This window comes from Paroedura picta, chromosome 7 (assembly GCF_049243985.1).
Source record: "Paroedura picta isolate Pp20150507F chromosome 7, Ppicta_v3.0, whole genome shotgun sequence".
Lineage (NCBI taxonomy): Eukaryota > Metazoa > Chordata > Lepidosauria > Squamata > Gekkonidae > Paroedura > Paroedura picta.
Window position 1 is genome coordinate 4,713,565 of NC_135375.1, and position 23,954 is coordinate 4,737,518.

Genomic DNA, 23,954 nt, shown 5'->3' on the forward strand with positions numbered 1-23,954 from the left:
CCAAGCACAGACCCTACCCCGCTTCCCAGCTCTGGCAGGGTCAGGCTGCCTTGGTCTGCCCTCCCACCCCCTGGCCAAAGCTAACACGGTCTGCAGTGGAGCAGCCAGGTTCATCTCCTGTGCACTTTAGAGAGCCACAAGATTGGGGGGGGGGGCAATGAAGGAGGCCCTGGCTCTCAAAATCACATGCCCCTAAGATCTCTAACTGAGTGCAGCTGAGTTCAAATCTAGTGCTTGTGCCCTGTCTCTAAATCCATCCTGCACCCATATCCCAGCCTCAAGGCCCTTAGGGACCTGCAGAGCGAGAGGAGGCACCCACAGCCAAGGCTGCCAGCCCCTCAGCCCCCCCCCCCCCGCACCCGCCCCCCCCAGTGGCTGTGCCTTCACCGGCACCATTCCCTGGTCCGTGCCGAGCACCCCTTGCTGGATTCTGCCCCCTCAGCCGGGGTGGGTGACGCCGCGTCTTCCTGCCAGCGCAGAAGTGGAGATGCTGAAGAGAAGGTAGCTGTAACCGGCTTTCGTAACCAGGGTTTCATGGAGTTTCTTGACTGCTCTGGAAGGGCTTCCCACATGGGAGTTGATTTTTCATATATTTCAAAAGATTTATCAGGCGATACGACCCTATATGGTCACGTAGACCACACACCCCTCCCCAAATGTCCCGTGATGGGCCTGGGAAGGGGAGGGTCCTGGGTGGGCTCTGCTTCCCAGCCCTGTTCTGCAGGATCCTGCCACTTCTGGGTTTCTCGAAGCCTCAAGGATGCCTCGGGGGCTTCTCAGAGGTGAAAGAGTTGAGGAAGGCAGAGTCAGAGCGGTGCGTAACTTTACTGGTTGACACCCTGTGGCTGCCTCTGCCTCCTCGCCTGTGGCAGCCCCTCCAGAGGTGCCTGCAGGCTCCAGCAGATGGGAGACCCCTGCCCAGAAGCCCCCAGCATCGCTCCTTCATTGGGGCAGCAGCTTTGGAGGCCGGGCACTCCCTTCCTGGCAGGGCTACCAGCTCCAGCTCGGGAAAGACTTGGAGATTTCGGGGGCGGAGCAGCAGAGGGTGGGGAGGGACTTCAGCTGGGCCATAGAGTCTACCTTTCAAGTGGCCGTTTTCTGCAGGGGGAGCGATCTCTGTTGTCTGGAGGTTGGCAGCCCCATCCTTGGACAGCGGAAGGGTGGGCGGAGTGAAACCAGCAGGGTCCAGCCTAGCCGTGAATTGCCAGCGTCGTGATCTGTGCCACTTTGCACGCCAGGACAGGAAGATGCCTGGCCTTCAAGAAGGACGTCGATAAAATTGAAAGGGTACAGAGGAGAGCGACGAAGATGATCTGGGGCCAAGGGACCAAGCCCTATGAAGATAGGTTGAGGGACTTGGGAATGTTCAGCCTGGAGAAAAGGAGGTTGAGAGGGGACATGATAGCCCTCTTTAAGTATTTGAAAGGTTGTCACTTGGAGAAGGGCAGGATGCTGTTTCTGCTGGCTGCAGAGGAGAGGACACGCAGTAATGGGTTTAAACTTCAAGTACAACGATATAGGCTAGATATCAGGAAAAAGTTTTTCACAGTCAGAGTAGTTCAGCAGTGGAATAGGCTGCCTAAGGAGGTGGTGAGCTCCCCCTCACTGGAAGTCTTCAAGCAAAGGTTGGATACACACTTTTCTTGGATGCTTTAGGATGCTTAGGGCTAATCCTGTGTTGAGCAGGGGGTTGGACTAGATGGCCTGTATGGCCCCTTCCAGCTCTATGATTCTATGATTCTATGATTCTATTCCTAGCCCAACGAAGCCCATTGGGTGCCCATCCCGGGAGAGCCATCTGCTGTCTTTGCTGAGGTCTGCTGAGGAAGCCTCTCTGTTTTTCTAGAAACAGGCTGACCCTCTGGAATTTGTGCCGTTTCATTTTCCCAGCATGGATGGGAAAGGGGTCAGTTGGCCCATCGGGAGCCAAAGAGCTTTTGTGGACTTTCCGGGTCAGTGGTCCTCTCTTTGTCTCCGGGGCTGATGCCCTTCTTCCTGTGCGGGGGGGGGGGGACACCCAGGGGGCCGCCCTCCCGCACCGAGATGACCCCGAGGCGACTGGGAACCCTGTGCGTTAATGCCGATGGAAGAGACGTTGTTTGAATTAGCAGCAGGGTTTTATTGGCTTAATGTTTTGGTTGTTAATCTCCGAAGTGCTTTGAAAGCCTTTCTGGCCAAAACGCAGTGCAAGAATCCTGTAAACAAAGAAGCCATGTAGAGTGAGAAGAAAATAGGCAAACAAGAAAGGGAGAGAAGGAGCCAGGAGAGACAGAGAAGGACATGAACGGGGGCCAGAGGGGAGGAAGGAGTCTTGGAGGGGGCCCAAAGGCCCGGAAAGGCCTCTCCCCACAACAGACACCTTGTGGGGCTGAAAGAGCCCCGATATTCCTGCTCGGTCAAAACAGCACTATCAGGACTGTGACTAGCCCAAGGTCACCCAGCTGGCTGCATGTGGGGGAGGAATGGGGAATCAAACCCGGCTTGCCAGATTAGAAGTCTGCACTCCTAACTACTACACCACACTGGCCTATACAACATCTATGACCATCTAGAGCAGGGGTAGTCAAACTGCGGCCCTCCAGATGCCCGTGGACTACAATCCCCAGGAGCCCCTGCCAGCATTCGCTGGCAGGGGCTCCTGGGAATTGTAGTCCACGGACATCTGGAGGGCCGCAGTTTGACTACCCCTGATCTAGAGTCATGGTTACCCCCACCGCCCAAAAAATGGCCGGTGATGGGCCTGGAGGGGATGGGAAAGGGAGGGCGTGTTCACAGGCAGTCGTGCCGGTTGGCCCCTGCCAAAGCCCCCGCAGGACAAGCAAGGCTTTATTCAAGGGCAAACTGGTGCTGGAGCGCGATCTTGCTCGCCTTGATGTTGCCACGGGGTGCCGCTTTACTGCTGCTGCCATAGACCCCCGCAGCCTCCCCCTCCGAAGGCCGGCCAGATTTCTTGCACCTCGGGTCCTAATTATAAAGCTGTTCAATTGTCCCTAAAATCACAACTCTATTACAATGACAATAGCAACTCATTAGACGCTTGTAAAAAGCCCCCCAATTAAAGGCAGGAGCCTGCATTTGAAATGCAGATGCCGTCTGCGGGTAGGACACCCCACGGCCCGTGGATTGGCCCCGGGCGGCACGCTATTATGCTGCCCAGCGGGAACGAGGCACAAAATCCTGGCTTCTCAGAAGACGCCGAGCTAAGGGCCTCTCGGGCCGGCCGGCCAGCCTGCAGCGAGGGCTGGCACTAAAGTGATGGAGAGTGCGAAGCCCAGGGCACCAGGCACAAAGATGGCTGACTGCCAGGCCTCATTAGCAGCACAAAGGGAGATTCGTTCGGGAACCTCTAATTAAAGAGCGGCACCGGGCAAAGTCAGCAGCAGGCATGATCCGCAGCAATGCAGCTCTCAAGCCAACCGGGGGCCAACTCTGGGCTGGAAATTCCTGGAGGTTTGGGGGCAGATCGAGTGGCCATCTGTAGCCTGGCTGATTCCTGGAGGTTGGGGGGGGGCAGTGCCTGTGGAGGGGGAGACTGGAGGAGGAATTTCCCCTAGGACCTCTGTCAGGCCAAAGAGCCCATCCTTCAAGGCTGACATTTCCTTCAGGGGGCCTGAGCCTTGCAGCTCTCCAGGGTCTTGAGGAGAGGAAAGGTCTTCCGCATCACCCGTTGCGTGGTCCTCTCAGCGGAGGGGGGGACTGGGGCCTTCTGCACGTGTGCCAAGCAGATGCTCTGCCACTGAGCCCCATGTTATAGGCAGTAATGCTAATGCCACGTGGCCAGAAATCTCGATGGCCTCTGACTGTTGGGGGCCACCCAAGCCCCGGGGGGGGGGCAGCTGCCCCCTCCTCCTCGCACAGCCTCTTGCTAGCACCGGGCCAGGATGGCTGAGCCAGAGAGCCGGCCTGCATGCCAGGCACAGTGGGCTGCCCGGGGGCCAGCGGGGACTTCATGGCAGACTGCCCATGAGGGCCGTCCCGACTGCCTTGGCTCAGACCACTTTCTCTGCTGGGCCCAGCCCAGGAGAGGAAATTGGTTTCTTTCCCGGTCACGGCCGGGTCAGGTCCTCAAGTAACTGGGTACACGGGCAAGCCCATGCACTTTGTGTTGCATTTTATTTATTAATATATATTTATACCCTGCTTTTCTTCTTGTCTCACCAAGGCTGTTAATGTTGGGGTGTGTCCAAATGACTCAGACAAGCCCCAAAAGTCAGGACTTTTACTGCACTTGGTTTGATGTGACTTTTCCCCCATTTAATCAATTAACCCACTCTGCCATGGGCTGGGATGCTCCATGCGCTGAGCTCCGTATGCCTGGAGCAAAACCCAGTGAGTGAATACCTGCGAGACATTTTGTGAGCATCCCAAACAGCCTGCCAGAAAATCACCGGAAAACCAGCCGAGAGTAGACATGGTTGAAGGGCAGAGAAGGACATTGGGCCGCATCTTAAATGCAAAGAATTATTATGTGGGTGAATCAGGCCATTGGTCCCTCCAAGTCAATGTTGCCTGCTCAGGCCGGCAGCTGCTCTCCAGGGTCTCCGGCAGAGAAAGTCCTTTCCCCTCCCCTCCTGCCTGGTCTTTTCAACTTGAGATGCCGCCTGGGATTGAACCTGCTGGGACCTTCTGCAGGCCAAGCAGGGGCTCTTTCACTGAGCCACAGCACCTGTCCAGAGCTCTCCGGGGTCTCAGACGGAGCCTTTCCATCCCCTCCTGCCTGGTCCTTTTTGACTAGAGATGCCAGGATGGAGCCTTCTGCCTGCCCACAGAGACCCTGGGAAAACAGTGTGTGTGGGGGGGGGGGCTGTAGTCCTCACGCAGACTTTTGCAGACTCCTCTGACGCTGCCCGGCAGGTGGACGGCTGCCCTGATCCCGGCTGGAGCCCTGTGGGGTGCTGCCCCCCTGTGGCACCGGAGGGAAGCAAACATTTCGCGGCAAGGAGGCCTTTTGCCATGAGCCCCCCAGCCAGAAAGAGGGAGACGCAGCTCAGTGGATGAGCGCCTGCTTGGTGCGCAGGAGGTCCCTGGTCCAGCCCCTGGTCCAGCCCCTGGCGTCTCCAGCTTGAGAGCTGAAGGGAAAGGGGGTGGGAAGGACCTCTGCCTAAGACCCGGGAGACCAGGGCCAGATCTGAGGGGACAATTGCTACCCCTGGGTAGATTCAGAGGGGTCAGCGTGTCGCCCTGAAGCAGCAGCACAAAGTTTTGGACCCATGGCCTTTAAGATTGTGGTTGAGGAAGTGTGCATGCACATGAACGCTCACACCTTCCGTGAAACTCTGTTAGTCTTAAAGGTGCCCCTGCTGGACTCAGACTTGGGTCAACATGAAGACACTTTGTCTTGGCAGGAGGCAGCTTTATGTTCACAGAGGGTAGGTCTGCCGGTGGCTGCTGGCCGTGGTGCCGAAAGGGACTGAATCTGAATCTCAGGGCCCTCCAAGGGGACCGGCTGGCCAGGATGCTGGCCGCAAGGGACTGCTGGTCTGCTGGGCCAATGAAGGGAGGGCTACTTTGGCCCAGGGATGATCCCTCCTTTCCCCATCCCGTCTGCCCCTAAATCCGATTTCCCATCTGTCCTTCCCACAGAGCAGATGCCACGGCATACTTCCCTGGGCCAGTTGGGAGGGGGGGAGGGTTGTCTCACCCCTTCTGCTTTCCTGTGGTTGGCCGGAATAATCGGTCTGCTCGACTCATTGTCCTGGCTCTGGCCTTCATCGGATGCCTGAAGGCTGAAATAGCCATGAGCGGGGATGCGCGTCTCCTATAGGACAGGAAGCCAGGCGGGAATGGCAGAGGGACGGATGCGGGTGGGTCTCACTCTCACAGCTTCCACGCCCCATTTTAAGGGCTCCGGTGTGAGCTCTCTGGCAGGTCACATTTGGAGGTGTGTTTTCACTGCTTTCTGAAGAGACCCTGCAGCAGGGCTGGTGTTGGGTGCATCCGTCGGGAACAAGCCCCAGTCCCATTCAAGAGGGTGCCAAGCGCCCTGTTTCTAGGTGCTGGCAGGTGTCAGGCCCCGCACACTACCTGCCGGCACCCTGTTGGCTCTTCTCACAGATCCCACTTTGGGTTGGGGGGGGGGAGGTGGCGGTCTCTCCAAGCCATCAAGTTTTCCTCTGCCCTTAATTCAGCTTCCGGCTCACGTGCTGGCTGTCTGCTCTCTCCTCTGCCTCCCCAGCAAAGAGGCACTTAGAGCTTGCATACAGAATGGATTTTCTGGGAATTTGCAAGTAAATCCATTCATTAATTTGGGGCTTTAAATTAATTAAAGGACCTGGAGTCTTTTTAGCATCTGTGTCAGTCTCCATAAGAGAATGCACTAGACGCCCAGGGCTTCTTTGGCATTTTCGGCTGTCGTGGCCAGAGGCTACCTTCAAAGCAGAAGGTTACTCATTATCATCTTTAACTCTTTTTGAGCAGAAAGCTTACACACTTTTGTAAACTTAATAACATGTTTTCAGGCCTCTACAAGTCTTTCTGTTATGCGAGAACTCAGGTTTCTGTCTTGGAAAAAATTCAGGGACTTAGAACTTGAACCCAAGACCATGCTGTGAGATTCTCTACCTGCTTCTAGGTCAAACCTGCAGTTTGAGGGATTCTGAATTCAGAACCCAGTATCTAAAATCTGTGCTCACTCACAGTCACACCGTGCAGGAAACTATTAATAACTTTATTAATTTTGTGTGTTTCTTAAGGCTGTCCATGGCGAAGGGGGCTGGATTTGAATCTGGAACCCTGAACGCCCGATGGAGAGAATATTCAAACACATGAAGAAGGTTCCTTACACTGAATCAGATCCCTGGCCCCTCCAAGTCAGTCTGGGCTACTCAGACTGGGAGCTGCTCTCCAGGGTCTTTGGAAGAAAAACGTCTTTCCCACCACCTTCTACCGGGTCCTTTTTAACTAGAGAGGCAAAGGACTGAACCTGGGACCTTTTGCCCGCCAAGCAGATCCTCGGCCGCTTCCCAGTTTGATGCCTCTTCTCCTCCAGCATCCTTGTATTCGTTGGCCTGCTCTCCCCATGAAGCCAACCCCTGAATACCGATGGTCTTCTTCAAACCACCGTTTTGGGGGGCAGGGTGCCATCTTGAATGGCCCTTGACGTTCATAGGAAGGCCCTGGAAGCAGAACATAAAAGCCAGCGTGCAGGCAGAGTCTGTGCCTTTCTCCCTTGCATGCTAGATTTTATTGGTGGGGTGTGAGGTGTGTGTTTCTGGGAGGAGGGCTCAGAGATAAGGACGGTTCCTCTTGCAGCCTGAAATGGTAGGCTCCATTCTGCCATCTCCAGAGACGGTCATCTTTGGCCAGAGGACACGGTCAGAAGCATCTTTCGCTATGCAGACGAGGCTTAACAGCCTATGTCTTCTCCTTCCCACGGACCCTCGCAGTTGTGCAGGGGCCGTCCATGTGCAACTGCGACCCTCTGGGAGGGAGCCCTCTGGCTCCCAGGGTGTCTGCAGATGGGGCAGTTTGACAAACGTGTTCCGGACCAGCGAATGACCTCCAGACTGCTGACTCTCGGGGCCGCTTCCCACACTCAGCTTCATTTAGGGAGGTGTCTCTATAGCAGGAAGACCTTGAAAAATTAAAAGTAATTTGTGTCTATCCAATTTGCCGAGCATTTGGGGTCTCCTCCAAGACAGGGAAGTAATCTCTGAGCCTCTGCTACTTTCGGTTATATACAACCCCCAAATCTAATACTCGGCAGAGATTACGATATTTTGCAATATCGGAAATACGTTAGAGTTGAGAATATATCGCTCTAATTTAAGAGAATGCCTTTGTAGCACGTGATGGTATTAAAGGCGAAAATGGATGCTTTCAATCCTCTCTAGATTGAAAAGTTTAAAATTGGATTGGGTCTTTCAAACCAGCGAGGGAGGGGAAGGAACGGCTGCAGGATGAGGAGCAGAAATCGACGGCGGAATTATTATTGCTCATAAAACGTGTATCTCCTCAAATATGCAGAGGAGGAGTCAGAGAGGGGCTGGGCGAGGGGCTTGGATGGCGGAGGGGGAGTCTCCCGCCAGTCTCCGAGGGAGCCAAGGAGGCCGGCTCTTCTCTTGCCCTCCAGAGGGACCTTGAGGGACAGAGACGGGTTAGGGGGGCAGATCGGGGCTCTGAGCACAATCCCCCCCCCTCCGCTCCACACAACCATCCCTGCTTGGGCTCAGCTCAGGAGGCTGGAGTCTCTTTTCAGGAGATTGGCCCTCCCAAAACAGAAGGGTTGCCAACTCCAGGTTGGGGAATTGCTAGAGATTTGGGGGTCGAGCCTGTGGGCGGGGGGCTTCCGCAGTGGACAACACTGTAGCCTCCACGCTCCAAAGCAGCCCTTTTCTCCAGAGGAATTGGTGAAGCGGGCAAGTGTATTGGGGCAGTGCCTGGGAACCCAGATCTGGAACCCCACTCAGGCAGGGGAGGAAGCCCACTAGGTGATCTCGGGCCAATCCTGTGGCCAGGATGGACCAGCCATTTTCCAGGGAGATCAGGCCGGTTCGAAGCCAGACTGGGATCGACTCTTCCCAAGGAGGAATTAGTTGTTGAGGGCCCTCTTGGCCCCACAGGCTGCACCAGGACAGCAGCCGAGCTTGAGGACCCACCAGCGGCTCTCTCTTTGCACAGAGAGGAGAGCTTTATTCGAAAAAGGAGGGTGCAGGATTATGTCGGGGGGGGGGGCTGAGAGGCTGTTCCTTAGCGGAGGTGGATCAGCAGCCTGAGCTGCAGAAGACAGAGGTACAAGAGTTGGGATGACCTTGCTCTGAGGGTGCCCCTCGGCCAGGTCCCGGACCGAGAGGGGGAGAGACCTCATTTCACGTGCAACAGTAGAAATCGGCATCCCCCAGGAAAGGCTTTTGCAGCTGATTTTGCGCAGGCAGAAAAGGGAACATTCAACTGAGCAGTTCTGCGTTTCGTTGTGTGCGCATTGCCAAGGGGCCTGGTCCTGATGGGCACGGAAAACCTGGGAACGGAGGGGGGCCCACAATTGGGCATGCAGGAGACCCCCGGCTGAATCTCAGGCGCCATCTCCAGGCAAAACCCCCTGGGGGGAGTGGGATGTGTTTGGCCGCCTCTCTGGAGCAGAAGGGACTTTCAGCCTGGGCTTCTGAGTCTGCACAAGACAGGGGGTGTCAAACTGAAGCACAGTGTAGAGTCACACACACACACACACACACACCCGGCATGGCAACAGAGCAGCAGGTACAACAATGATCTCTGTGGTTGGGGGGGGGGGGGTTGTCTGAGAGAACAGGTGAGCTTCCCCAAGCAGCGGACTGGGTGGGAAGCAGCTGTCTCCGCCTCGTGCTTGGCAGGCCTCCGTGCTGCTCCTCTCATCAATAATGCAAAGCTTTGGAAACAAACCACTAAAATGCCAAATTCAGTCTGCAGCCCCCAAACCATGAAGAGCACAACTGAGGAGGAGCCTCTCCTGCATGGCGCTGCAAACGACCCTTTAGCCGGTGCAGCTTCCGCCGAGGGGCACCTCCGGCCCTTCCAGGCTGGCCCAGGGCGCTGGGCGTGTCCAGGGGCAGCTGAGGGGCTGATCCGCCTGGGGTCCCCCACCCGTTCCGAGGCAAGGGTCCAGCGGTCCCTCCCCTGTCAAGCTTGCCCAGCGATGGGTGTGCACAGATCTTGCCTTTGCTTCCGAGTTACGGTGGGCGTAGCTTGACTGCTCTAGGGAGCACATGAGCTCTCTTCAGGGACTCTTCAGGGAGCACATGGCAAGAAGCAAAGGCCAACCATAAGAACTGAGAAGCAGGAAACCAGCCAGGGAGGCAGCGGGGCCCTTGCGTGACCCCGAGGTCACGGGATTAGGGGCGGCTGAATGGGGAGGTGGGGAGGTGACTGCCCACTCCTGAACTCCCAGTTTCTGGAGGGACATGGGAAGGCCAGAGTCGGATGGCGGGGCCAGAGAGGAGGTCCTGCGACTGAGGTACAAATTTAAACCTGACAAGATCATCAGGCCCCGATGGCACACTTCCGAGGGCTCTCAAGGCCTTTGGGCGACTAAAAACGGTTTAAGGGAGAGGAAGCAGGAGTGAGGCAGATGGGCAGTTTTCACAGTCAGAGGGGGGCAAGCGGTGGGATGCCACGAGGCTTGGGAACCTGGTCCTTCCAGCAGTGGCCACATTGGTGGGCTCTGCAGTGGTCCCTCTTTGGCTCTGGGAGCCCTGCTGGGTCTAGACCCTGCCCTCTTCCCCGGCCCGGCCCAGGCTTGCCCCAAGAGACCCGGGCATGTGGGCACACCAGGCCTCTCGTGGATCCTTGACCCCTGTGGCCGGTGTGCCTTCTGCAGAGGGAGGGGGCTGCTTTGAAGGCAGTGCGGATTAATGTTTCTCTTGGCCGGTGGATGATCTGGCCGAAAGGGAGCAGAGAGGAGGCCGCCTTGTGGGGCTTCCCACTCAGACTCCTCGGCCTTCACCACGGCCACGCAGGACCATTTTGCTCGTGAGACGTCGTCCTGAAGACGAACCTCAAGTTGCCGCCTGGACTGACCCACACTCCTCTCTCCATACAGCACCTCCCAAGGAGCCAGTCCTGATGTGCCGGTCCAATAACTATCCCAATGGCTTCTACTGCAGTTGGCACCTGCCCAGCCCGACATACATCCCTGACACTTTTAACATCACTGTGAAGTAAGTGGGGGTGGGTGAGAAAGGGGGGCAGTTTCCGGTGGAGCTTGGGGGGCTTAAGATGTCTTGCAGTGGAAGACCCGGCCCCAGAGGTCCCGGCTCAGGACTCTTACGGGAGGCATAAAATTTCAAGTACACGCTGATGGTTATCCCTGGCCCAGATCTCCTCAGAGCTCAGAAGCTACGTGGGGAGACCACCAAGGAAGCCTCTGCAGAGGCAGGCCGTGGTGGACCTCCTCTGGACATCTCGCACTGAAACCCCTGCAGGAGCTCCATCAGTCAGCGGCCTCTTGGCAGGACTTTCCACCCCCATCGTAATAAAGGGCCGACCGATCCCCGGATGGGAGCTGCAGGGCCCTCCAGGGTTGCGGCATTGCTGTCCTTGAAGAACCCTCTTTTCATCTGGGGCCCAGTGCCTCTACTGGGAGGGCAGCTCTCCCACCAGGGACTTTATTAGGTCTTCCCAGTCAGTATTAATGGTGTCCCCTCAAAACACTCAGGCCCTTTGAAGTTTGCTGTGCATTTACTGCTCTTGCCCTCAAATTGGAGCATCTGTGTAAACTTCAGAATTTTGTCCACATGAAATGTTGCAGCAAGTCTAATTGGCAGGGGTCTTCCCCATTCTACTGGCTGGATCTTTTTGGTGTCGTTAATGAGGCATAATAATAATACTGAAAGACAACCTCACACACACACACACACACACACACACACAAATTCTTCCCGTGGTCTTCTGTTCGAAGCATTCTGCGGGGTTTGGAGAAGGAAGACCTGCTTGCTGAGTGTCATGGCCCTTTCCAGGGGGACTAAATGACCCTCTGATGGGTCTTCTGGTGGGAGCTGGCAGGGCCCACTTTTATTGTTCAAGGCTGCTCCGGCTCTCTGAACTTCTCCACACGGGCCACAAAGGTCCAGAACATTCTCCCCTGCAGTCCAGAAGGGGAACAGCATGCAATGCACACATCAGGAACTACAGCGTCAGGCACCAATTTCTCCGGATCAGGCCTGTCTCCCTTGACTAGGAGCAGGCCTCCCGAGGAGCGCAGGCAGGATGAGGCCCGTCACGGCCCGACTGTCCAGAGCCCCCGGCCCGGAGATGCTGGGGCTTCTGCATGCTGGTCTCCTGTTCTGCCACTCATCTTGGGCCCCGCCCTGATTGGTGCTCAGGGGACAAATGAGGTGCACAGGATTTGTGGCATAGCCCTGCTTGCTTCCCACAGCATCGGTGCTTCCGAATTCTTGCTGAGCGCACATTCCCAGTGGCCCGAGGGCAGCCTCCCCATCGTGTTAGCTTCCTCCTCAGCTGACCTCTCCTCCTCTCTGTCTTTGGCAGGCACGACTCCAAGGAAATCGTGTGCGAGAAGGACGCGTCCCCCAAGAACCGGTGCTACGTCCGGTACATCCGCCTCTTCTCCATCAAGAAGTACAAGGTGACGCTGACGGTCACCAACGCTTTGGGCAGGAACTCCTCCACCATCTTCTTTGATGAATTTGCAATAGGTAAATCCCGCGGTGATCCTCAGCCTGGCAACAGGGGCTGAGAAGGCTGCCCAGGGAGTTGGGGGGCTGAAATCCCCCCCGAGGACAGAGCAGGCCCTCGCCTGGCCAGCAGCACAGGGGTGTTGTTGGGCTTATGGGAAGGGACCTTGCATGCAGCCCTGCCACTGTCTCCCTGGCATGCTGGGTGCTTCCAGGTTGGCTCTTGAGGGAAAGGATCAGGGAAGGGTCCAGGGTGGGAGCTTTCCCCCAGCGCAGAGAGGCAGAAGCCAAGAACTGCTGTGTGGACAAGTCTTTCCATTGTGCGTCCATCACCTCTCACCTCTCAGCTTGCAATGCTTGGGGAGGGGGAAGCTGCTTAGAGGGCTTTACTTCCACGTAAACCCGGCTGGGATCAGGCCGACCCATCCAGTGGCATCATTTTAGTTTAATAAGAATATTTAAAAGGATTCAACCTGGATTAAGGGCTGAATTGTATGCCAGTGGCACTCCTGGAGACAGACAATCCTCCTTTTCATAGAATCGCAGAATAACAGATTTGGGAGGGACCTCCTGGGTCATCTAGTCCAACCCCCTGCACTATGTAGGACACAACCCTATCGCTCATCCACTGTCACCTGCCACCCCCTTGAGCCTTCTCACAGAATCAGCCTCTCCATCAGAGGGCTTTCCAGCCTCTGCTTAAAAATCTCCAAAGATGAAGAACTCACCACCTCTCGAGGAAGCCTATTCCACTGAGAAACCTCTCTAACTGTCAGGAACTTCTTCTGGAAGTTTAAACGGAATTTCTTTTGAATTAATTTCATCCCATTGGTTCTGGTCCATCCCTCTGGGGCAAGAGAGAACAGCTCTGCTCCATCCTCCACTACTTTTATGGAAAGAGACTTGACCAAGACCCTGGAAAAAGTCTAGGGCAAAGGACGCCCAGGCCTAACTCTCTGTCGTACCCGCTGGTCACACCTCTGGCCTTCCACTCATCTTTCTTTGCTCTACCGGCATGCTCCAGGCTAGCCTGATCTTGTCAGCTCTTGTGGAGAGCAGTTCTGTCAGAGCTCTCTCCACCCCCACCTACCTCACAAAGCCGCTTTGAGGCTCCTTCGGGCAGTGATAAGAGGGGTATAAAAACAGTTTCTTCTTGTTGTGAGCTAAGCAGGGCCAGCCCTGATTAGTCCTTGGATGGGAGACCCCTGAGGAAGTCCAGGGCCACTGCTGAGAGGCAGGCCAGGGCAAACCACCCCTGAATATCTCTTGTCTTCTCTCTCGCCATAAATCAGCCCAAAAACCAAACAAGAGTTAAACCAAGGGACGTCCCTTCTGTGATGACTGGCGGATCTTCCCTCGTTCTGCCTCTTGGCTGCTTGCCAAGTGGGTCTTGTCTGGGATTTCCTTCGTCGACCACCAGGACTGGTGTGGGGCAGAAGATACTCCACAAAGGCAGGGATCTGGGGAGACCTTGCCTCTTTGCAAGAGCCCCGGAACACCCAGAGTCCTGGAATCCTAGAGGTGGAAGGTCCTCCAGGGTCGTCCAGTCCCTGCACCATGCAGGACACCCACAACTACCTGCCCACCCACAGGCATCCCAGTTCCATGCCCAAGTGATTCCCCCCCCCAAAAAAAAAAACCTCTCCAGAATCCAGCCTGGCCTGGATTCTGAAAGACTAACGAGATTTGTGGCAGGGGATGAGCTGTGTTAGTCTTTCAGGGACTCCTGGAGTCTTGCTCTTTTCTACTGCAGACAGAGGAACGTTTCTTGATCCGTCTCCTTGGCCAAGACTCTGGCGCCCAAGGAGCCTCAGCGGCTGAGAATGGGCATCTCGTTCTTTGAGGCAGCCGGGCACCAACAGTGATCAGCACCCCGTTGCAAGGAGCCGCTTAAAGTACGTAAGGGGCATTCCGGCCCCTTCTTCTTCCACCGGTCAGCCACGGTCTTGCCCTTCTGTCCATCCCAGCAAGGCTGCTTGTTGAACATGCCCTCCACACGCCGAGGGGCTGGAGGTGGTCACTTACCAGAACGGCAGGAAAAGGCAGGCGAGTTCCTGAGTCCAACGCCGCTCCTCTCAGGAGGCTGTCCAAGGCAGAGGGAGAAGGAGCCGCTGGCCCAGCTGTGCAAATACCAGCAATTGAGAAGGACGATTCCGGTCGGAGTGCAGAGAGCAAAAGGCCAACTGGAAGGATGCCGCAGGGACAAGCCTCGGCTCAAGTAGCCTCTCTGGAACCAGCCTCTGGCAGGAGCCTCGCACTCCAGCTCAAGGCCACATTGGGGGCAGCGTTCGGGTCCCCTCGGCAGTGGGAAGTGCAGAATTAGCTCAGACTCTCTGCAGCCGGGGCTTCTCCTTTTCTGCCGGGGGCCTCTGGGGGGGGGGGATCCAGGGCAGCAGCAGGACCCAAAAGCTGGACAGAAATGAGGAGTCAAAGATCTGGCATCTGTGAGAAGCCATCCTTTCCAAGGGGTCCTCTTCCTTCACCCCCCCTCCTCTGGAGGAGTTAGGCCAGGGTGTCATGAAGCCCTGGGGTGCCTTGACGGGGGGGGGGAGTCGGATGGACGGAGCCAAGAAAGCCACGAGCCCCCCCCCCCCGACCCCCGCGCTGGTGAGGCCTGAGCAAGGAAGGCTGTTAGTCGGAGGACGCCTCGGAGGCGGTTAAGTCAGAGGGTTGGCATGATTTAGAATGGCCTGGGGGCACTTTACAGGCACACAGAACATTTGGAAGAGAAACCCAAAAAACCTCATGGCTCTGCTTTGTGGTCACAGCGGAAACCGGCATCTCTGAGTTGCAGCTAGAAGGGAATTTGGAAACCACCCCTTTAAGCACGTGGACGGCGTGAACTGCAGCACTCCCATTCCAGCAGGCAGAGGGAGCCGTGCCCCCTGGCACCCCCAGCCCCACCTCCAATGGGGGAAAGCATCTGACAGCTGCTTTGAGAGAGTCGACCCTCACGGAAGACGCTTCCCTGCTTAGAGGCGGATTGGGGCCCATAAAGACGAGGCCTCCACCCTGCCAGCCCCCCAGCGGGGGATGGCTTCAGGGGACATCTCAGTCTGCAGCAGTAGGGCACGTGTGGCTTGGTGCTGATGCCCAGAATTGAACTGGTTGAGCTCTGAAGGAGTGGGCATGCACACAGCAGCGTAGACCCAGAGATACACTTGGCTGGTCCTAGAGGTGCCCCTGGGCTCACTTGGTGCTCTTGCTCCAGATCAGCAGGGCGGCCCCCCTGGATCTGTGTTTGGGTGGGTGGCACATTCTGAGCCGGCTCGCCAAATTCTAAAAAGCAGAACGCATGCACCTGGGGACGTTTTGCACGCATGGGCTGACCCCGGGCATGTTGGCGCCAGCCGAGGGAGGAAGCCTCCACAAGATCAGGACGGCATTTCGGACCCTGCAGGGGGACGTGGCCGTGGGTCTGTCCTGCGACTTGTCCCCAGCTCCCCACGGTGAAGCTGTTGTGGCCGGAGCACCACAGGGACGCAGGAGGGCCGGGGCGTGACAGAGCCCGGATCCCGTGTGGCCTTTTCACAACTCTAATGGAGAACACAGGCTCGACAGATGGTGTTTGCATTCTGGAGGCAAAGGAGAAGAAACAACAAATGCACAGAGACAGAGAGAGAGAGAGAGAGAGAGAGAGAGAGACAGCGAGCAGCACGCTCCATCCCCTGCTTTCCTAATGGGAGCCTGAGGCAAATTATGGAACACCAGCGCATGGCATTAAAAATGTAGCATTGTGGCAGCACTAATTATTCCGCATGTCAAAAGCTGTCCAGGGCGGACATGGGATGGGCAGTCGATGAGCCGGCCCTGGCAAGGGGGGCGTCTGGGGCTGGATTCCTTGGCTCTTACTGCCCTCTGCCTCGCAGGGAGGGTGTTGGGGCAGGGCTGCTCAGGGGAGAGGGGCCACGCAGCAGCACCACTGAGGGCCTGTGAGACGGGCAGTGTTGCCAGGGAGGGACCTGCAGGGCGTGGCTCAGGTCAGCTCACGGAAGGTGTCAGGTTTAAGGAACCTCGGACAAGAGCCTGGCCAGCCTGCCCCAGCCCAAGCGGACCATTCTCACCTCGATGGACCTTGATGGCCTGTTCACGTGTCCCTGCGCGGCAGGAGAGGGATGTGAGCCAGCGGGGAGGGCCTCAGAGGAAGGAACCAGAAGTCCCACCCGACACCCCAGGCGTCACCCCAGGCGTCCGTGACAAGCCGAGGTCTCCTGCCTCACGGGACCAGTTGAAGCTGCCTTCCGCTGAATCAGGCCCCTGGCCCACCTGCGTGAGTCTTGTCTGCTCGGCCTGCAGCCCCTCTCCAGGGCCTCAGTCTCTGCCAGACCCTTTAGCTGAAGATGCCGGGGGGGGGGCTGAACGTGGGACCCCCAGCACGACAGGCAGATGCTCCGCCCCTGAGTCACAGATCCCCCCCCCCCGTTGGAGGGCTCCTCGCTCAGCACATGACAAAGAAACCTCTGCTGGGGGTCTTGGGGGTGACCCAACAGCCCATCCTTTGCAACGGCAGCATGAAGCCCGTTCTCTGCTCTGAGGTGACCTTATTACTATTAATATTATTATTATTATTATTAGATTCATTTGGTTTATTAGATTTATTAAATTTTAAAATTTTGCTTTAAGTTTTGTTAATCCTGCCTTTCCTCCATTTGAGGGGGACTTAAAAAACCCACAACCTCGACCGTGCCGAATTCCTCTTCCTCATTTGCGCGCCGATGGAATTTATAGCCCTTCCTCCGTCTCCAGCAAAGTTCCCTCCCGCCCGTCAGCTGGGAAGTGGAGCGCTAACCCTGGGCCGGTGGGGAACTTCGCCATCCAGCAGAGGCCAGCAGAGGTCGGATTGGGAGAGCTGCTGAAACGGCAGCTGCAGAAAGGGCAGCCGGGGGAGAAATGTGATGGGCTGCTGCATCCTTTCCGAACAGATCGGGAGAAGTCCTTCTTCCCCCAAAGAGTCGTTCACAGGGGGAACTCTCTGCTGCAGGAAGGGGTGGCGGCTACAGGCACAGAGAGCACTAGAGAAACATCTGGAGCACTGAGGACCCCTCGGTGGTTCTTAGCCACAAAGCACTCAGTCTGGGCCAGAGATGCTCTGACTTCTTGGGGCTTGGGGGGCCACAGTGAAAGGGCTCCTGGAGTTCTGGCCCCACTAGTGGACCTCCTGAGGGCCCCTGGGTTTTGGCCCCTGTGTGACACTAGAGGTTTGGCCGCATGACTTCTCCTGTGCCTCAGCAGTCTTAAAAAAACGAAGCAACTGAATGTTCAAAAGGCTGAATTGAAAACCAGAATGAGGGCACTTCCCCCCTGCCCCCAGCAGGCTTTCCTCCTTGGCGCAGAGTCCGCCTGCCCCCACGGCGTGCCAAAAGAAGGGGTCCTGCACCCTCCCTGGGCAGCCAAGACAAGAGAGCAAGCTCAGGAAATGCCAAGGGAGGATGTGGTGAGTGATGGGGGCAAACTCACTCCCATGTCTCCGAGGAGGACTTAATGGCGGAGAATGAGCAGAGAGAGTTCCTGCATCCTCTCCACAGCGAGGGACGAGGACAAGTCTTTGGACAGCGCAAAGAAATGCACCGTGCAAGAGCCCAGAACCTCCTTAAACACTAACAGAATTGTGATCATGCCACCGTGCGCCGTGACTCCCAGAAGCGCCTCCCATGTGGCGAAGCCCTTAAGGTGCTCCTGGGCTCTGGCTGACCTCTTCCGCGGCAGACGGTGGCTGGCCTACGGGACCCCTTGCGACAAGGAGATGTGGGGTGGCCGCTATCCTGTCTGTGTGCAGAAGTGGTGTCGGGGCATTCATGGAGAGGCGGCCCAGAGCGCATCGGCACGACGGGCGTTGGGGGGCCGCAGAGAGGGCTCTTCCCTTCGCGTCCCGCTGGTGGCCATCCCGTAACATCTGTCCGGCCATCGTGGGAACCGGATGCAGGGCCAGATGGACACTGTGGCCGGATCCAGCCGTTGTTTCGCTCATCCGGCATCCCACGCCCGTTCGTATAAAGCCCCCCCTCCCCCCGCATCTGTTTTATTCCCCCCCCCAGTAGTTTTCACGATACTATCAGAGGCCTTTGCCCTAGTTAAATTGCTGTGGCTTTACAAAACTAGAACTGGATTGACACCAGGGGAGGGAAGCTGGCCAGAATCCGTTCTGCAAAACACCTGCAGTGCAAACGGCTGGAAAAAGTTGGCGCGCACAATTGAGCCTCTTCCCCCCATCACGCCATCTCCTGCGGAGCGGACACTAAGCTGGATCCGGGAATCATCGGGGTCCCTCCAGCTCTGCAAGCGCTTTGTTCTGCGAGGAGCCGGAATCCAGGAAACCCGCCCAGCCGGGCTTGGATTTATGACTTTCCTGATGGGCTCGGAGGCCCTTGGAGTGGAAGCCGATGTCCAGCCCGAAGCTGGGGCGCGGAACCAGAGGGGGGACTGCACCGTCATCTGGAGGAGCTCAGAGGCCGGCCGGCCAGCCAGCCAGCCAGCATGTGTCCCCCCCCCCTTGTTTCCCACTCCCCCCGGCACGGCCAACGGAGGGGCAGGAGCCCCGATGCAGAGGCGGCGCCCACCCTACTTTTCGGCTGGGTCAGTCCCCGCTCCGGATGCGCCCTTGGGCTCACTCACATGGGAAACCCCGTAGGCCATAAAAGCCCCTGGGCCATCTAGCTGAACCCCCTGCGCAAGGCAGGAAATCCACAGCTCCCCCACCTCACACACACACAACCCCCCCGTGACCCCGGATCCCTGGGCCAATCTGGCCTCCAGGAAAATTCCTTCTTGGCTGCCCAAAGTAGCATGGCTCTGGGCATCCAAGAGGAGGCCACGAGAGCTGAGCACCGCCTCATCCCTTCCGCACGTTTGGGGCAAACCTCTTGAGAGTTCGTGGCAACCTTCTGGGGCAACCGTGCTCCATCCTTTGCCCGGTAGCCCTTCCCAGGCTAAGCCGACCTCCTTCCGAGTGGCAAGTGAGGCTGAGTGCCTTCAGCCTGTGGCCGTCAGCAGCAGGAGGCAGGCTGTCACTTTGGGCTGGGGACTGTGTGGGGCACTCCCTCCCTCCCGCCTATGTGGGGCACTCCCTCCCTCCCTCCCTGGCACCTGCCCAGCGACTCCTCCCTTGAGTGTCTCGTGTCCCCCAGTGTCCTTGTGGCTGCGCAGACTGGATCCAGGGAGTCCCCCCCCCCCCGATCAGCATGCCAGGTGAGGAGGAGGGATCTCTGTTCCCAACCCGGTGCCTGCCCTGCCGGGGCTTGGGCCGCCCTCCACTCAGGCATCCCCAGCAGCTGGCGTGGAACCACAGGGTGGGAAGGGACCTCCACAGCTGGCTAGTCCAACTCCCTGCAGCATGCCGGAAACTCAGTTGTTTTGGGGTGGCAGAAGACGGGGGTTGCCAGCCTCCAGGCAGGGCCAGGAGACCTCTGGGTATCCCAGTTGATCTCCAGGCTGCAGGGATCCGCTTCCCAGGAGGAAAGGGCTGCTTTGGAGGGTGGAACCCGCAGACGAGGCACAGAGGCAGACAAGGCCAGAATTCTAAAATCTCCATAAATAAAAACTAAAATGAGTCAAATGCCATTCGAAATGAAACCAGCTGCCTCCTGAAGGCCTGTGGGTGGGAGGACACAACTCCTGAGGGAGGTGGGGCTGCAGTTGTGGGGCTGCCCTACGTCCCCCAGGGGAGCTTTATCCGAGGGAGATCTCCATTCCTGGGCAGAGATCCATGGTGCAGCAGAGCCTTGCAAACCCAGCACAGCGTCACCTCCCCTAGCCAAGGGAACTGATCTCAATCTGCCTGGAGACCGATTCTCTTTTCGGGAGATCTCCTGGCCTCACCTGGAGGCTGGCAACTGCTTGGAGCGCTGCAGCCACCAGGGTTGTTGGGGAAAGTAGTTTGGCCTGGCCTTTGGGGCGGGGGGGGGTGAAACCTTTGTGCTTGAGCCTTACTCAGGAGGAGGGGGTGTCGGCCACACGGCTCTTCTCTCACCAGGACTTTCCCCCTTCCCCTCCCGTGTCCCGTTTCTCCGAACAGTAAAGCCGGACCCTCCGGAGGCCGTGGTGGCCAAGCCTGTGCCCAGCAACCCCCGCAGGCTTCTGGTGACGTGGCAATACCCTTCGACGTGGCCCGACCCGGACTCCTTCCCCCTCAAGTTCTTCCTGCGGTACCGCCCACTCATCATCGACTACTGGCAGCACGTGAGTGGCAGCGTCCCTCTCCTCTCCTGGCAGGCAGGGGCAGGCCCGGGAGGGAGGGGGCCAGGGGGAAACGGGGCCCCTGGCTCAAACCGGGGATGGGGGAGACACATGGGGTGCAAAGGGAAGCAGTCCTGAGTACGAGGGAGCACAGGGCAGAGCAGAGCACAGGCAGAGAGAGGAACAGCAGTCAAGGAGCTGTGATCTCCCCAGTCTCAAGTAGGTCTGGGGGTTCAGGCGGGAACAGGGGTTCACACGGGACACCTTTGATCCTTTAGATGCGAACTCTCAAGACATCTGTTCTCCTGCTGGATGGCCCCCAGCTGGCTGTTTTTTGCCTCTCTGCAAACCAAGGCACTGAAAGTTGACCCAGTTTCCAGTGGGGGGGGGATGGGCATAGGGGCTAGCATGCTGTAAACCGCAGATGAAAGGGAAGCAAGAGTGAGCAGGTGGGGAGGGGGGTGGAAGCAGGGCTCGGACTGCCCCAACTACGCCCTCAGGCCAACCTTCCTGAGCCCCCCGGGAGACGGGATATGACAGTCGTCCCTCTCAGGAGCACCTGGAGCAAGATATAGGCTAGATATCAGGAAAAAGTTTTTCACAGTCAGAGTAGTTCAGCAGTGGAATAGGCTGCCTAAGGAGGTGGTGAGCTCCCCCTCACTGGCAGTCTTCAAGCAAAGGTTGGATACACACTTTTCTTGGATGCTTTAGGATGCTGAGGGCTGATCCTGCGTTGAGCAGGGGGTTGGACTAGATGGCCTCTATGGACCCTTCCAACTCTATGATTCTATGATTCTAAGAGACAACTCAGACCTGGGTTCTGTTCCTGGGGCTGCCCACAAAATAGAATGTGGGGGATCTGAAGTCCAAAACGCATCCCACCTGCAGTCGTTTTCTCCCAAGCGACTCGCCCTGCCTGAGTGATCCGGGCAGCCTCCCACGGTAGAAACGCTGACCCTTAAGATCCACTGGCAGGTCTGCTCCAGCTTCCCCGTTGAAGAGCCCACCCTGAGCTGTGACCCCGGGGAATCTTTGGGCACGAGTCATTGTGGCCGGGCCCGGTGCTTGGAGCACCCTCTCGCAGGGAGTCCTCCTGTCTCAGTGCCATGTACCGTGGCTCTGCACAGCTCCCGTGAAGGTCCACAGGTCCTCGGCAGGGAATCTTCTCCGTGGATGGTTCCCTGAGTCTCTGAGGCTGCGTTGCAATCGGAACAGATGTCTCCTAGAATTCCCCAGAGTCGGTTCCTGCCTTGCACAAAACCGAAACATACGGTCCATTTTGTCACATCTGGTACCAACATCAGGAGCTGACGCTGGAGCATGCCACACACAAGAAGACGTCTTCGGGATCACCCCTACGCCTCAGCCACTCGCAAACACGGTGGAGGGAACCAGAGGCTATGCCGCTGAGTCAGGGCGCCTGGCTAGGTGGAATTTGGGTTCTGGATCTTGTTGTAGGAGCCTTTGGGGGCTGCCACGGATCTTTTGACTCAGACGAGATATCTGAAGCTGGTGCTTTGGTGGCCGGAGAGTGGAGACCTCATGAGCTCATGGGGGGGGGGGAGGAGGCTGCCTGAAGGGAGAACCAACAACGTGGGATTTTGGACCGCATCGCTTGCGCCCGCAGTCCTGGTTTTGAATATTCCTGTAATATATCAAGATCACTGAGTGTAGAAAACTAGCAGATCAAGAACCAAGTTTGACGACGTTTTGTGCCAGGTCTGCGCATTCTTCTCTGAGGCAGTGTGGCTTTCCACGTTAGCTCATGCCTGAAATAACACTTGGTTGGTCCAACTCAGAGTTTGTTCTGCTGCTTCAGAGCAGGCCGGTGACCCACCTGACTCTCACAGCTGAGGAGGAAGACGAGAAGAGGTGTCTCCTCTCTGGCTGGACCCACAGGACGTTTTTCCCACCAGCCCTTGAGCTACGGGCCATAAAGGTGGCCAACTCTGCCTTGGAAAATGCCTGAAGATTTCCTGGGCGGAGCCTTGGGAGGGAGGGCTTTATAGAGGGGAGGGGCTTCAGGGGGCCATAACGCGATGAAGTCCAGTCTCCAAAAGAGCCTTGTATTCCAGGAGAACTTCCTTGTGGTCGGGAGCTCCGTTGTTATTCCAGGAGACATCTGGAGATGAGGAGAAGAAGCTCTGGACACCTGGCAGCCCCCTCCCCGGCTGCTCCCCTGGGCCAGATGCTTGAGTTGAAACGGAGGGGGCAGAATTCACACGCCGTACAGATTGGGTCCCAGAATGTGCAGTGCCAGAAGACTCGATTTCCCAGGAGTCCCCTGGCAGGGAGGAGTCCTGATTGGTACCTACCCATTGGTAGCATGGATGTCGTCCTTGGGGTGACATTGGCTCCCCTATGAAACCGTCTGCAGAGAGTGTCTCTTTGACAGCTGCCTTTATTTCCAAAGGCAACACACAAGGAGCACGAGGATGGGCCTGGCACACACACAAAACAGGAGCGTGGGTGCCTCCTGCCCTCCCCCCACCGCCCCCATCTTCTCCCGTCTCTCTTTGAACTCCCCTCCGCTGGCTCCCGTCCCTCTCTGCAGTCTCCAAGAGGGGCTATTCTCCATACATATGTTCAACATAAAACTCACCCGGCAGGACATAAAAGGTATTTAGCGCATAAATGTCACTGCAGTCCTGTGCTCTCTGGTGCGATAGATGAGGAGGGGGAGATAAACTCTGCTCTGTCATAATGCTGGGGCCTGTCAGGGACACGGAAATGCCTGGACTGTGGTCGTATTTCTGCTCCCTTACGGCTTGGGGGGAGGGAGGGGGAGGCTGGGCGGCTGCACCGGAGGCATCCTTAGCAAAGGGCACCAGGAGGCTGCCCCGCTCAGCCAGGGCCCCAGAGAAGGCCCCCCAGTTTTCCTCAGGGCCATTTGGGGTGGGCACAGCTAAGGAAATGCGCCCATTCCAGTGTGCATAGATGTGCGTGCTTGTGGGGCACCCACCAGGCCCCTTTGCACAGGTGGGATTCCCACTGTGACAACTGACCCCCCCCCCCCGGAGCAAAGGGCTGCTTTGGAGGAGTGATTCTAATAATAATGCTGATGATAGATGATAATAGAATAATAGAGTCGGAATGGACCTCATGGGGCATCTAGTCTGTACCCCTGTACTATGCACTATAGTAATAATAACAAATTTTTATTTAGAACCCGCCCTTCCCAAAGGCTCAAAAAGGAAACCACACACACACATATAAAATAACAAAAGAATAGTGCAGTGGCCGTGCCATGGTCAGACCACTATGCCCTGGAGGCTCGGCTAAGGCTGCCCCCTCATCCTAAGTTGGGCAAAGAGCCGATTTGGGGGGCCAAGATGCTGGAAAGGGCTGTCGCAGACCAGCGGTGCTTTCCGAGAGGCCACAACCCCCATCTGCTTGCGTCCTCCGTCTCCAGCGGCCCTGGGATGCCAGCCAGGGCCCTAAGCCATGACTTGCCTGCTCTCAAGAGTCGGTATCTGCTGGGTCAAAAGAGCTGGGACCCAGGCCGGCCACCTCTGAGGCTCACGCAGGCCGCAGCTGCACACGAGCGAGTTCCTCTTCCTCTTCCTCCCCCCCATGGCCCTCCTTGCCACTGCACATGGGCTGTAGCAAACATAAGGGCCAGGCAGCCCTCCGAGATGTGCAGGATGAGGCCCGGACGGGCAGATGCCTGGCTCA

The 23,954-nt window shown here is 57.2% G+C and overlaps 1 protein-coding gene across 2 annotated transcripts in view; it reads left to right on the forward strand.

Annotated features, from left to right (window-relative positions):
• The window catches only part of CNTFR (ciliary neurotrophic factor receptor), a 278,409-nt gene that overhangs the window by 244,805 nt on the left and 9,650 nt on the right, over window positions 1-23,954 (forward strand). For both annotated transcript variants that reach the window (XM_077346597.1, XM_077346596.1), the window contains exons 5-7: window positions 10,514-10,631; window positions 11,962-12,128; window positions 20,119-20,282. In XM_077346597.1, the coding sequence (XP_077202712.1) occupies window positions 10,514-10,631; window positions 11,962-12,128; window positions 20,119-20,282 (449 nt within the window). The remainder of the gene's footprint in view (window positions 1-10,513; window positions 10,632-11,961; window positions 12,129-20,118; window positions 20,283-23,954) is intronic.